General features: G+C 34.1%; 1 protein-coding gene across 1 annotated transcript in view; it reads right to left on the reverse strand.

The window, feature by feature from the left end:
* The window catches only part of LOC109093462 (neuronal acetylcholine receptor subunit alpha-7-like), a 50,607-nt gene extending 37,643 nt beyond the window's left edge, over positions 1–12,964 (reverse strand). Inside the window, exons 1-2 of the mRNA XM_042716174.1 lie at positions 12,798–12,964; positions 3,204–3,343 (exon numbers count right to left, since the gene is read on the reverse strand). Coding sequence (XP_042572108.1) covers positions 3,204–3,343; positions 12,798–12,870 — 213 coding nt within the window. The 5' untranslated portion in view covers positions 12,871–12,964. The remainder of the gene's footprint in view (positions 1–3,203; positions 3,344–12,797) is intronic.
* Between the last annotated feature and the right edge of the window lie 3,306 nt (positions 12,965–16,270).

Genomic DNA, 16,270 nt, shown 5'->3' on the forward strand with positions numbered 1-16,270 from the left:
ACACTGGTACAATATATGATTGGCCTTTCCTTGAAAAAGAGAGATGAGAGAAAGTGAGAGAGTGGTACTGGCTGTCTTGTTGTTTGGGGACGGCAGGCAGTGAGTGAGACAGGATTGTACAGTTTGGAGGCTAGAGGACAGAAGGATGGAGGTCACAGAGGGGTTACTGGTTCTCTGGGCAGACGGTGAGTGTGAGAGATTCCTGCCCTGAAATGAACTTTCCCTCACAAACTGCTGTTTGCATTCCCAGAATTTACTTTTTGTCTGCTGAACCATTATGAGGACATGTGAACATATATACAAAGGGTCAAATGTAATACATTGTGTTTGATCTCCACAAGACCTGGTTTAAAGGAATATTCCAAGTTAAGCATTATTATAAAAAATAACTAAACTTTTTTTTTTTGTAAGCTGATAACTACTGGTTCCCACTGGTTAATGTACAGTAAACAGCCACTGTCTTGTTTCCTATTTCTGGTGCATGTATATTGTTTAAGTGTTGAAACAATGCAACTAAATGTTTATAAGCTGACCCCATGCTTTGTTTGTGCCTTACCATTAACACAATTTTTCCCAGTCAAAATCTTTTTCTGTGGTCAACAAAACAACCTAAAAATCTGTTGTTGGATCCAATAGCCACAAAGCTGGAAGAATGGCAGGGTCCACCCTGCCTAGATTTGAACCTTCCTTATGTTTTCAGTTCTAGATCATTAACAATTAAGCTTCAATTCCCTCATCAACCAACGTTAATTCCATACTTCTGTATTATACCCAAAAACTGCAAGCCATTAAGCCACTTCTGATACAGGAAAGTTTCCTTCCACATAAACTCAATTCTATGTTTTAATGTAATGGACACACTGCATTACAAATCAAACAGAGGCCTTTTCAATGCCAAGTACTTTTCAGTTTTTGTTTCTCGCAGTCCACCTATCCTCACACTCATATCCCTCCCAGCACTGCGGTGATGTAGAATGGTGTGGCAGCTGCCACCCCAGCCCCCCCTCAGCTGATTGCGAACAACTCATGCGTTCACAGTTTCACAGCATCCCAGTCATAGCCTATGGGCCTCTCGCCATCTGGGGCCATGCAAGAACCATGCCACGGCAGCCATGATTTAACACACAGGATAAACAGATATTTCATAATTCACACGGTGCAATGGCTGAATGGAGATAGATTTCAGCTGGGTGACGGGGCCTTTGGGACAGCAGACATGGGACAGTCAGGCATGCATACTTTTATTTTCTTTTATTTTCATTTTTTTGTATTGTTTGCATAAAGGAAGTGGGTAAAAATATTCAAATTCAAGAAAAATCTGTAAAATAGTGTTTGACTTGTTCTATACAACATCTAGTAGGTTCAGAGAAATCACATACTTTGGCCTTTAAATCTGATAACTGCTCCGCAATGCGTATATACATTTAATGGTCATCAGCTATTTCACAGGATAATCTGTCATGCAAACACATTGCACTTATGATGTACCCATATTCCAGGATGATAAAGCTAAACTGCATGCTGTTTAATGAAATTTAAGACTCTTGTATATGCAAGGATGGTGATAAATGCCTTCAATGGCCTCAAAAATCAGCAGACCTAAACATCATGTTGCAATATAAAACTGCAAATAGTTTAGGTCTTACATGCCAAGAAGCCTGAGATGGATTAACCATATCATATGGATGTTTGGGCCCCATCAAATCCAAAGGGGGGAATCAAAGCTACTGTAAAAGTTGAAGATGCAGCATGATGGTTAAAGCCTGAACTAAAAATGTTCTAAATACAAAATTTATTAATTACTTAAAAAATCTTTTTTATATCAGTCTATTGTTTTGTCTGTCTTATTTATTGCCTATAGATATTAATGTGATTGATATGCATGCACTGTCAAGTGCAACAGCTACTCAGCCAAAATGTGATCTTATTAATGTTTCATGTGGATCTTTTCATGCTCAGGGAGTCAACATATGTATTCGTCTGGCATATAAAAATGTTAAGATAAAATGAAAAAGGAAAATGTGTCAGTGTCTTCAAAAAGACTTTCTAGAGAAAATAAACTTTTCAGCCGGAGCTGGATTCACACAACTGTCTTGAGAAAAAACAGTTTTAAACTGCTGTTTTCTTATGTTCTAAAAAAAAAAAGTGTTGTTTTGCTAAAAATACTTATTTAGAATGTTCTTAAATTAGATAACCTCCAGTTTGTCCTAAATCCCCAAATTTAAGATGTCATATACTGTACATTTAGTAGGTTGAAAAATAAAGATAGCTATATACATTGATTTGTCATGATTATGCATGACATGACTTTTTGCTGAATTCAAAATTCATTAAGAACACTACTAAAACATTTTCACTTTTTAGAATAATTTCCTCTGTTAAAGCTCTTTTTTCTCAATAAAGAACCCTTTGTGCAATGAAAAGATTTGATGCATGTTGAAGGTTCTTCATAGAACCATAGATGCCAACAAAAACCTTTATTTTTATTTTAAGAGTGCAGGTCTACGCCCTTACAATTATTACAATTAAATAAAATTTATTTTGATTTAAATTAAGTTTTTTTTTATTGTTAAGTAATTTGTTGTTTTTTAATTTTTTAAAACTCCTTTTTTTTTTTTTTTTATTTTGTTATACATAATGCATTTATATTTTTGGGGTCAGTGTATAAACACATTCATTTGTAAACCCCCAAAAAATGCAATTATGTAATGAACCAGCTTTGTGTCTGTGCAGACTGTGTATGTTCCTCCACAAGTAAGCTACTATCAAATACTATGTTTGTATTTTATAGAATGGTGGTAAATAATGTATGTATATCTACCTACAGATACTATAATGGAAGAATTTGAAACAGACTGGTAATGAGAGTGAAGATTGTTCATTCAGGGATTTTATAAAATCATTCTTAAACTATTGTATTTCTTTATGAGTAAAGCATGAACCCTAATTTGAATTCAAGGTATTTCAAGGAGGGTTTCACACTTTTAAATTAGATTTTAATCCCGAAACAAAGAACAATGACCTTCAGTACACTCCATATAAGTCTTATCAATCAAACTGAAATCAGTGGATTCAGTAGTAAAGGATGCATGCAACTGCAAATCACCACTGAAACCACTAAGAAGTGGAATATGCATGGTGGGATGCAAACCAGCATCATGAAAGGAAGACTGCATAAAAGAGAAGCAGAAGCAGACACTCACCACATCTATGATCTGAAGCAGTGTGAGTCCCAGTTCTACCACTATAGGTGCAGAATCATTGAGAACAGGCCTTTCCAGTCGGTTATAGTTCTCCAACAACTCCTTATACAACTTCCGCTGATATTCCCCCTGTAACGAGTCTATAGAAAGAAAGAAAGAAAGAAAGAAAGAAAGAAAGAAAGAAAGAAAGATTAAAATTCTGTCATTATTTACTGACGCTCATGTACTTCCAAATCTGTAACAATAAGTATACAATGAAACAATGAAGTATAATAAAATGTTGCATATGATCTGTGAAAACACACACACACACACACACACACACACACACACACACACATATATATATATATATATATATATATATATATATATATATATACAGTATATATATATATATATATATACACACACACACACACATATATATATATATACACACTGTATATATTGCACATAAGTCCTATGGACCACTATTATGATAAGCTTTTTCCAAAATCTTGACAATAATTGCATGGCCATTATAATTCTTTTTCTGTCATTATGATTTGGAACAAGTCTAAATAATGACAAAATGTTGTGAACTATCCATTCAAGACTGAATTCACAGACAGATGGTTCTGGGTTAAATTATTAATTAATCGTTAGACAGATCTGATTTCCACAGGCTCTGATAGGAGACTCGGTAACTGAGACTAATACCCTGAGGGACATTGCTGTTTTCCTGTAGATAAAAACACATGAAGGGAACATTCTGAGAGAAGAAAAGAACATGTAAAACTGCAGCGATCAGCAGTATAAAATATTCAGAACCAACCCACTCCTTCCAAAGATGGACTAAAGAGCACTGATGTGTACAAATGTGATTTTCTCAAATGTAAAAACACGATGAGATGGAGAGATGAAATGGAAAATTTCAACAAAATAATGAATATTAGCATTGCTGGATAATTCAGTGTGGATAACTGAATTTTCTTGGAACAACTGTGATGATGTCTATGTTTAGATTCAGTATGATTATGTTGTTATATAAGCAGAATTTTCTTCATAAATCAAAGGAATTCATTCACATTCTAAGCAAGAGGCATCACTCACACTCTCTTGACTCACAATGCATACGAGGAAATTAAGAGGAGCGTATGTTCTGTGTATCTGTGCATGAGATTTCAGCTGTGATGGGGAGAGAGGCAGACAGAGCAAACAATATGCAGCTCGCATAAAATCTGTTCAACATGAATCAAGTTTTGAATGAATGCACTGATGCAAACTCTCAGCATTTTGATGCAAGATCTGCATCATATCAATGTCAAACCTGCCAACCATGTGTTGACTTTAGGTACACATAAAACATCACTGTTGTTTCTGAAAATGTATTCATTTCCTTTATTTATTTAGTAGAAAGATGTCAACTTTGATGTTCAAACAGATGAATATTTAAGAATTAAGGTGTCAAATTATTTTCAGAAGATGCAATATTGTGTTTATTTAATTTTTTTGTTTTGTAGTTATTTTTGGAATTTGCCATATTTTTGTTGTTGCAACAAGGTTCACCTCATGTTTACTCTCACTGAAAAAAATATGGTGTATAAAGAGTTTTGACACATTAAATTAAACATTATATAAATATTTTAAAGTACAAAGTCTGAAATAACATTTTCTAATAAAACATACTCCAATGACCTTTGCTGTATTTATACATATATATTAATGCAGTGAGTTTATTGCTAGAATAATATAATAATATAAAATAATTCAATTAAGCCATGCACAAAAAAAAAAAAAAAAAAAAACTGAATATTTAAGAATTAAGGTGTCAAATTATTTTAGGAAGATGCAATATTGCAAGGAATGTGCTTTTTAATAAACCAAGTAAAGTTGCAGTAGAAACATTTTAGCAGTGCTAACTGGCTTTTTGCACTTCTGTGGTTCATACAGACAGTCGAACCTTAAATGGGTGGATAAGTTTAACACAGGAAGCTGCTTAGAAAGAGATATCGGCTAGGTCACAATTAATTTTCAATTATGAGTGTGCACATGGTCCTTCCTTTTAATTACTACTAAACCATATACTATTAAACATTTTTTTCCTTGATTTAATATGGTGCTATTTTCCCCTGGCATTTCTAATGGCTGATACTTGAAGAAACTATTTCACAGAAGTCATAACCACAGCTCTGCACAATGGTGTTTTATTAAATCCTTTCCATTAAAGAAAATGTCAGGCATGCATTCCAGTGCATGGGCGTTTGTTAAAGAATGAGACTTCAATCTCCTGTTCCCGCAGGAACAATTATAGCTGCTAGATACAGGACATGCCGTGCAGCAGGATACAGGCTGGGCTTGTAAACGCTCAGGCTAAAAATCCTATTTGAAAGTTGCTTTGAAAGTTTACTTTCTAAAAGACTGGATCGGCAATAGTGTCACTCACACATACACACACAAATCACAGCATGGAGCACCAACAACAGAGGAAGCAACAGAGGATTTAGCACTATGACACTAAAGGATTACAGCCCATGATGAGAATGACTGACACTCTTAATGAGGTTCTTACTGTGAAGAAATGACAGATTCCATCAGAGGCAATACATTAATTTCTCTTTTGTACTCTTGCATAATCAGAGTAATCTGGAACACTTTTTGCACTTATTTCTGCAATTTACTATAATGTCACCCAGCTCTTTAGACTGACAAATAAAACAAAAACATTAAAATATCATGCATGTATTGGATATTTTTCCACTTTTTGAGTTTATTGTGCCTTGCAATGTTATAATATACACATATATATATATATATATATATATATATATATATATATATATATATATATATATATATATATATATATATATATATATATATATATATATATATATATATATATATATATATAAATATATATATATATTAAAAGAAATATATAGAACAACTTTGCATGTTTCTCCTTATGGAAAAGAAGTATACTTTAGCATACTTATTATAGAAATATACTTAAATGCATGTAGAATACATGCATGCATGAATATAAGGTTTCCGTCACTTTGGCCACAACTGTTAATAAACACAGTGTTAATTGCAATTAAATGAAAATTAAACATTAAATAAAAATAAAAATATATAGTTTAAATGTATTTTAAATGCTGCTAACTGAACAGTAGAGTGCTTTCCAACCCACTTTAAGTACAACTTTAGTACATCTTAATATATAATTTTAAGTACATAATTTCATAATTACTTCTATTGTCTTTGAAATTAAAGTTTATATACTTACAAACATATATATTTTTTTCTATTGAAGCTGTATTTAATTGTATTTTTATACATTTGTAACGAATAATGTTGCGATGTAAAATGTAATGATGTAAAACTATGTTTTTTTTGTGTTGTTGATTGATATTTATTTATTTTTATTGTTCTTTAGTATGTAAGTCAGGACAAGTGTACTTCTTTAAAGCATGATAAAAAAATTAGGTTGTACTTTATTTTAAGGTGTCATTGTTACAGTTTAATCATACATTTAAGTACTGAGTAATATTAATTAACTACATGTACTTTATAATTGGTTAGGGTTAGGGTTTGGCTTAGGGTTACTTGCATGTAATTATGCATACTTTATTGTTGTTATAATAGTAAGTACATGTAACATGTGTAACTAGGACACCTTAAAATAAAGTGTTACCAAAAATTATTAAAACAATTATTTAAAATGTACTTCAAAGTAAAACTTTTAATTTAACATTATTACAATGGTACTCTTTAAGTGTACTTAAGTGTGTTAAGTTTCTGGTCCCACTTTATATTAAGTGGCCTTATCTACTATGTACTTACATTTAAATTAATCATTTGGTATAATTCACTTAATGTGTACATACATTTTTATATATATTTTTTAAACACCTGCATGTAATTACATCTGTAAATAATTTCTGTAATTACATTTATAATTACACTTTTGACCAATCCCTTACACTTTAACCCACCCTTAATTCTATGGTGGTCCCTTAACATGTTGTTAACTTTACCCATATCCCATCTCATCAGCAGCTAAAGTGTTTTGCGATACATTATGAACACAATAAATACATTGTACTTATTTTTTTGATGTATGTACATAGTACCTAAGACCATAAGGCCACTATAGTAACCTTTTGAAGTTAAAGTACATTTCAGTGGTCTGTTATTTAAAATATGATCAAGATGATGTGATGTGTGCCAAATACTCTTTCAGAGCCAGATCCAACAACTGCACAAACTAGAGAATGAAGGGAAACAACTTACAATCTTTTGTTTTGGTCTAAAATTTTATTTTTTAACAAAAACTCTCTATTTTTGTTTGTTTAATATACGGTTTGTGAACACAACAGTCTGATCTCTATAGAGAATGTTGGGATTTAAAGAATATTCAGAAAACATGTTTTTATTAACACTAAAATGGAGAAACACATATTCTGGTGAAACTAGATAAATTGGGCTACTTGTTCTACTGTATGCACTTAATTGGTCAGAAGGAATATGAAAAAATGCTCATGTAGATTGCTGATCCACATGAGACGTAACATTTGTCTGATTTGCCTGCTCCTTTTTCCCCTCCTCCCCAGACTGCAGCTGTCTACTCTCATTAACACTGAATGCGAGGCATTTGGCATCTCAAATGAGTGTAGTGTTAACATAGACTTGTTTGTGAAATGTACACATCAGAGTTTAGGTGTTCCAGATTACCCTAATTCATCCAAATGGAATAAGTGTTTGGGCTTCAGGCCCATCTCAGCCTGTGGGTTATGCAGTATCTGGTGAATGTGATTCAAATGCATATTTCAAGTATAGAAAAGAGTGTAATGGAGACCAAGAAAGAGAGTGTTTCGGACTAACTCTATCCTGGTCACATCTACAGCACATATAAAAGCCTTTAAATCACGTTCGTTAAATTTCATTGCTTATTTAAAAGTCTTTTTCCCACTGGTCGGCACACTCTCATTACTATGTACTGTATATGCCGTCATTGATTAACCCTCTATTGCCTCGGGTTAACTAACCTGTTTTCTTTATTTTGTTTGCAAGAGATGGATTTTTAAGATATATATGTGGATATAATGTTTTTTATAAAAGGGGTGTGTATAATATAAAAATATAAAGATCTTTTATGTTTTTATGTGTTGTGTGTTTTAAAATCTTTTCTGCCAATGTAAAGTGTATGAAAATGTCACTCAGATAAGTAATTTGTATAGATTTTTCAATATCTATCTAATATATCTATTAATCTAGCTAGCTAGCTAATTAGGAACATTTAAAACACGCACACACAAAAATCACAAAGGAAGTGGGTAAACAAATACAACAGCTGCGGTGTAAACTCAAAGCTGAGCAAACAGAAGCTGTGAAACACAATGTGGGACAGAGTGATATTACATATTTAAAAAGACTGGAACAAGTATATATGTCACTTTAGCCTGCCTGGGAAACAAGCCCTCATTGAACTTTTCCTCACACTTGAGTGCTAGCATACAGTGCTAAACCCCAAACAACAATCAAGGAGACTCCAGAGGGAGACGGGTGGCCATGAGATCAGCAAGCTCACAGAGAGTCTGAACCTGGCAGTGATGGCGTGGCGGGTGATTTATTGAATTTCATGCAAATGGTGAAACATAATAGCAAAGAGAGCTCAATGAAAGCTCTGTGACAGTGAGACTTGTAAAAAGAGAAAGTTGGACATAATGTGAAAGATGTGGAAGAGGAAAAGAGAACTGAGAATAGAGAGACAGTGTGTTCTCAGCTGGTTTTGCTTTAGAATTTTACATTGGATTTGGGATCAAATTTTGAAGTGTATTATTCCTATAACAACAATATATCTGTATATATTATTAAAACAGCAACTAGAGATTAATTGTTAATATCTTTCAATAAGTCTATTAATTTTCCTATAATGACTATGTATTATATATTTTGACACATTTGGGTCTTTACCCACCAGTTGAGAACCACTGTAGTGAAAGAGAAAAATGCCTGTACTATAAGTCTGTGAGAGTGGGAAAAACAGTTTAGGAGAGAATGAAACAAACATTGATTTTTTTTTGATTTCTCAAGCTCTTTTTCTCTTATTACATCTTCTGCTGGAAATGATCAGACGCAGATGTTCTTTGCATGTGTTTGTATGTGTGTTTGCTTACTCACAGTCCAGGCCTTTTATGGGGATTTATGTCAATCCAAGTATGATTATGGCAGCACAAGTTAGATCAGAATCAGAAACGCTGTAAATTACTCTTCTTCTCCACTGAAGATAAAGAGCAAATCATTTTATATGGAAGCCTGATCAGGAACAAGATATTCTTTGACTCAAGCATCAAATCATCCGGTCTAATAACACATCAAGTTTCACCTCATGCCTTTGGGAAAAAAAAGCAAGTGAGGAAAAAAGAGAGAGAAAGAGAAAATCCCTGTGGAATAAATGGGTCAGCTCACTCTCTGTAGGATTGTGCTGTAGTCCAGATTAGCGATGACTTTAAAAGCTGAATGGCTATCACTCCACTCTTCCCTTGATCAAAAACAATATATAGAGGCGGAAAGAGCTAAAAAATAAATAAAAAAAACCATGATTTCCTAATAAATTAATTCATCATTGTCAGTACTGGGCTAAACGGGGCAGAGGGAAAAGAGAATAGTGGTGAAGCAGCAAACCCTGGAAAGTTACTAATCATTTATTCTCATGCTCTCTGTTTTCTAGTGCCTAAAATTAATTCATCATTGTCAGTACATTTTATTTTAGTTCTGTGTGTTTTTTAGTGTAGCATTGAGCCAAGATCAAGAGTAAGGTAGTAGAAGCAGGGTTGTCGACTGATTAAAGAAAATAATGATTTAATCACACAGATTTCTGTAATTAATCATAATAACCTAACATTGCAGTTGTTGTCATCACAAATAGTATTTATAATACTTTAACACTGACTCTCCAAATTAATGTGGAAACAATATAGTTTAAACCTCTGGAGTCGATCCCCGCATATACGCATTATGAGGCATCTTCTCCTGATAACCCTGAAAAGAACTTAAATTACACTTTCGGTTTTGATCATACAGATAAGAGCAATACATCAGTTGAATCTGTAAAGGGTCTACTTTTATTTGTATCCACACATAATAACAACAAAACTTTGTGCATTTATAAAATAAAGAAAACAAACAAGGTGCGCTGTCTGCAGCCCTGGTTCTGCGTGATTTTCATTTAGAAACGTGTCATTAAAATGAACTAACTTTGGGAAACCAGTGTAGAACTCTTTGAGGCACCTTTAAAACAACTGTCTGTTTAGGCTAATTGTTACTCGCATTATAACATATCTAAATTCAAGTCTAAATTTTGATTGGATATACACCATGCACGAAACCACAGCCGATACATGCACACCTGTGACTGCACATTAGTTAATTCTACCTTATTATGCTAAGTTACGTTGCTTGGCAACCTTAAACAGCATATGCTTAGACATGTGAAATACTTGGCCAAAAATGTGCTAATAACTGGTTAAGCTATTTCAGTCATTTCTATGACAACAAAACTTAATGCAACATCATGCAATAACACAGTTCATAAAGTGAGGTTTATATAGAAGTAGTTTACTGGATTTGATGTAGAAGGTCAGACCTGAGCCACAATGAACCCCATTGCAATTTACTGGAACACCAGCTGTCAGTCAAGCCCCTGCCCCCTTTACCTAACGTCAGTGCCTGATCTCAGTGATGCTCTTGCATCTGAATCAAGCAAACCATTGCGTCATTCTTCCAACACCTAGTGGAAAAGCTTCTTAGAAGTGTGGAAGCAAAGGGAAGGATGAATGTTTTTTTTTTTGCCATTATTTTCAAAGTAAATATTGATACAATAAGTGAGATATGTTACTGACATGATGATGAGGTCTGGCTCACTGTTCTATAGGGTTCAGGTCTGTGTTTTGTTTAGGCTGTTCATTTCCAGTACATTACTGATGCAAAACATACAGCATGACTGCCATATCTTTCTCTTATCTACATGCTGACCATTTTCTCTCAGCCAAATAGTGTAAGCTGCTGGTCTATGGGATTTTAAGGTCATGGTATAAACTCTGACCCAAAATGACAGCCAGGAGTATGCTGTGAATATTGTCAGAATGTAGGATATAATGACATTTCTGCCAACATAAAGAAAATATCTAACATGTTTTGCTGTTTTGGTGTCAAAACAGCAAAATGTCATTTGTATTTTCATTGCTTTTAAAAGGGCACATAAATTAAGAAAAGTGCACAGATAAATCAGATATACATTGTTATATTCCATAAAAAAATAGCAACGGTCAATTTTAATTTCATTGTGACTTAAAAATATATATTATATAATATTTTCTTATTATTTTATAGAAAGACAACAGAGGTTCAGGAATCCAGGGCCCTTTGTTTGCAACTGTTCTACTGTACCTTTTAAAGAAATCTGCAAACTCAGTCTACAATATTACCTTAATTGGCACATAGCTGACCAGAGTCATAAACTGAAGTAATTTTGTAATACTAAGGGCAATGTTCTAGTTTGACCTCTGTAAATAGTTTAAGGGAATCCCACACCTTAAATGGTTAGAATAGAAACCCCCCCACACACTGAATGTCCAGACAAAATCAATCAAAGAAACTGAATCATGCTTAGGCTGTAAGGGAAATTAAAAGACACCAAGAGACCATTTTCAGGAATGGAATGTGTTACTTATCCAAAAAAAAAAAAAAAAAAAAAAAAAAAATCACAAACCAAGTTCTCTATTTGACAGGTTATTATTCAGAGGAGCAATTCCAGTTCCAATGCTAATGTGTAAGTGTGGTGGATTGTACAAAATGTGTTCCATTCCTCAAATTTGATTGGCTGAGTGATGTTCCAAAAGTGCTGATTTAATAATGGGACATTTCACTTGTGTTTGCGCAGTGGTTGGTAGGTTACTTTGCTTTCTTTTGGAACTACTTTCTGTGTCAGCAAAGAAATTTTTAGAGCAAATCAATATTAAATGTCGTTCAGGCATAACAACACTCGGACATCGCAGATTTATTGTAAGAGGCGTAACTGAAAGTATCGAAAGTAAGTCGAGCATAGAGACCTGCACTTGATGCGCGCGCATACCCATACACTCACGCAATGAGTTAATCCATAATACCCTTTAATTATAGGTCATAAAGCATTTCCTTCATCCCGTCCTTGCCATGGTTGCTCGCGTCTAACATTGGCGTAATAGAGAGAAGACCTAAGGATATTGTGCGGTATTTTTGTCAGTGCGATCATGCGTCAGTGCGATCATGCCAGATGTTATGGAGTATTAAGAGGTCGAGGTGCTGCAAGGCAAAGCGCACACAGACACTCTTACAAGCTGTACACAAAGATAAACACACATGCTCATATATTTCTACAGTAAAATGATCAATCATCGCTTTAATTTAGTAACTCCTGTCATACAGTACTTCACGTATTCAAGCTAAGTAACATGTTACAACATCACCGAAGTAAAAGCACATTGATGCACCTACACGGAGTTCACTTTTACGATTAAATTTATGTTGCGCAAATTACTTTAGTAAAAAAGCAGCAGCACCTACCTTTAATACAAAATGACGTCCATATAAAAATTCCAAGCTGTAGAATTCCAAAATATCTTTGATTCTGCATCATTCCTGTAATGGGAAGTTGTCCTTATACACACAAACCGACGAAACTTTAGTCTGTCAGCATCCGAGCTGTGTGCAGAGGTAGGTAACACTTGCGCTCTCTCTCTCTCTCTCTCTCTCTCTCTCTCTCTCTCTCTCTCTCTCTCTCTCCCCTTTGCTTTTAATTTCTCAATCAAATTTGTGACCGCAATGCAAAGCAGTCTGTCTATAATCAGCATGTTATCCTTATCCTTGACCCAATAACTGTCTTTTTCTGTGGTTTAATCAATCTCAGCCAAGAAGAGTCTAATCACTATGCATAACAATACATAAACGATTTACGGAACTGGCGCGCGCTCTTACATTACGCGTAAAGACGCCATCTGGATACACGCTAGCTGCAGGAATTATTTCATTCACTTGCTGTGGATAATATGCTGCAAGCGTGACATGATGCTTGTAAAATTTACATTTAAAGTATTGAATCCGAGGGGGGATTTAAACCCCCTTTTATTGGGCAGTGTTCTTCATGGATCATTATTTGGTTCAGTGAGGATTTATAAATATGAGTTTGCATCATCAGGTGTTTGTGATCGGTGCACTTAATCTTAAGTATTACATTCCTCTCGTTAATTTATGTTAGAGGTTAAAAACGGAACGGATAATCTGAAGGTCGCTGTTCTTAACAATGTGAAGTTAAATTCATGATTCCTGTCACTACCGGGCCACTGAGCAATGCATTTAAAGTCATGTTGTTCACGACGCAATGTCCCTGAAGTCTAAAGGATGTAGTCTGTTACTGTAAGGATAGCGCAAACCGGGTCTAGTTGTCATACTTTTACTCCAGTGAATATTTTTTCAGGGTACATTTATTTTTGAAAGTCATTTACTATATAAACACCTTGAAGTCTTTACTACAAAAAGCTATTTAATATTTTCAGCCTTATTGCTCAGGGGAAAAGATTCAGTGCACTTAAAACATGTTGACACAATCTAGGATAAGTTGACACAATTGGAACCTGTTGTTTAGACACTGATTTGAGAAGAATAACTTTTTTTCTTGAATGTGGAGTAAATCTCCCAGAAAAAAAAAGAAATGTAATGGAAAGTTAAGAAAATCATCGATAATGAAGTTCAAATTAATGAGATCACATGTAACAAATTAATCCTGATATCAATGTTACAATTGTTTCCAACCATTCTCTTTCCCCAAGAACACAGTTCAACATTTCAGTTCAAATCTACTGGTGTGATTTCATTATTTACTTATTTAGCCAACTGCTATTTTAAAACTATGATGATCCAAGATGTAGATAAGTTTGTTTATCGGAACTGATTTGGAGAAATGTAGCATTACATCACATGCTTAGCGATAGATCCACTGCAGTGAATAGGTGCCGTCAGAACGAGAGTTCAAACAGCTGATAAAAACATCACAATAATCCAAACAACTCCAGTTTTAAAGCAGTGTGTTTGTAAGAAATAAATCCATTATTATATATTGTATCCAAAATACAAGTCTATAGTCCATAATAATGCTTCCTCCCGTGAAAAAGTCTATCCCCTTGTCCTCACACATCCAGCAACATATTTGTTTAGAACTGTTTTAGACTGTTTTCGGCTATTTAACTGGAGAAAACAATATTATGGAAAGAGTATGGAATACAAAACAATACATTCTCTGTCTAATACACTGTAATCCCATGTGATAAATAAACAAAAACCTGCTTATGATATAGTTTACCCATACAAAATTTCACACACTATTGTACTGCTTGATGTTACAGATTGGCAAAATTGAATTGGCCCTCAGAGCACATATGTTTTTACAGTGTGCTGCACTTTGCAGCCGCATGAATTGCAAACAGATTCATCACACACTGGTGCCCCAGCAGACATTGGTTCTCACACAGGTCTATGAATGAGAGAGCAAGGCATTGAATCTGACAGTCCCCAAAACCCCATCGGTGGCAGACACCGGTATATGACCTCTCCCTCCTCTCTCCTTCTCACGGCATCCACAAGCTTTGCATAACTGTCTCTCAGCATCAGACTAGAGCAGAGAACAGTTAGGGGGGAAAAGACAAGCCTCGTGCACCATCAGCTCGACTCATAGCGCATTAACTATTTTTTTTTTGTATTGTTCTCTTCTTTTCTTGTCAGAGTCACAGGTCATTTAATCTGTCCTTACTGGCATACAACCTACAGCCATGCAAACCTTGCTTTTGAAAGGTTTTGATTTGTGATAAATCTTAAAAAATAACCCTAAAGACATTAATACATTTATAATTTTTATATTAGAACACTTTTATTGTATTTTATCAATTTTAATATGGAATGTTTCAAAATTATTGTTGTGTAATAGATTATAACCCCCACACTATGTATCCCCAATAAAATGAATGTAATATTGCTAATAATAATAATAAGAAGATTCTTAGTTATAAGCCTTTTGTTGATTTTAGAATTTTTAGAATGTCATTTTAAGAATCAAAAGACAAGGCAGAAATTAAAAATCTCATAAGCATATAAAGTACAAGAAAAAGAAAAAGGGATGTGATGGGAAGTATTACAGGCTCAGATTTATATTAAATGACCCTTATAACCTCAGAGAAGACCCTAGTGGGCACACTATCAAGGTTTCCATATCTTTCTCTCTCTCTTTTACCCTCTCACTCTCTCACCTTTCATTTTATGAGAAAGAATATGAGTGTTCAGAAGACTGGAGTTGAAGCTTCAAAGATTAGAGGGCAGAAGACGAATTAAAAAAAGCTGTAGAAAAAGAGAGGAACAGAATTGAACTTTTCTGACCCTCAATCAACTCAAAGAGAAGAAATAAAGAAAGAAAGAATAGCTTAACTGGAATCCTGATTTCACTTTAAATTAAATACTTTTTTTTTTTTTTAACTTGCACTGTTGAAATTCAGTGGCATATAAAATTCTCCATGATCGTGATAGCACAGAACACAGTGTATTTTTATATAGAAAAAGATTTATAAAGAGTAACACTGAATGACATGATGTCACTTCAAATTAATTGAGTATGCTACTTTTAGCAGGTGACACTGGTTCCTTTTTGAAACACGTTACCACAGTGACAAAGTGTAAGTGACACACTGGTTTCTAAGTGACGTAAAGTTTTAAGAAGCTAGTTAATCACTCAAACACATTTGAACAAAGTATCAGAATATACAGAGAAATAGAATTATATTGTTTGTTGCTTTTTTCCTGATAAATGCAGTTCTGAGACCCATAAAGACAGTCTTGAAGACATTAGGCCTGGCTCCATACTAGAATGGTACATATTTGGAAATATCAGTTAGATGTAGTTATTCATACCTGAACAGATCAAGGACAGGATTTGGGCAAAAGTGTAGTTAACACCTTCTAAGTAAGTTGCAGTGTAGTGTTATATCTCAGTGAAT

This window comes from Cyprinus carpio, chromosome B1, assembly GCF_018340385.1.
Source record: "Cyprinus carpio isolate SPL01 chromosome B1, ASM1834038v1, whole genome shotgun sequence".
NCBI lineage: Eukaryota > Metazoa > Chordata > Actinopteri > Cypriniformes > Cyprinidae > Cyprinus > Cyprinus carpio.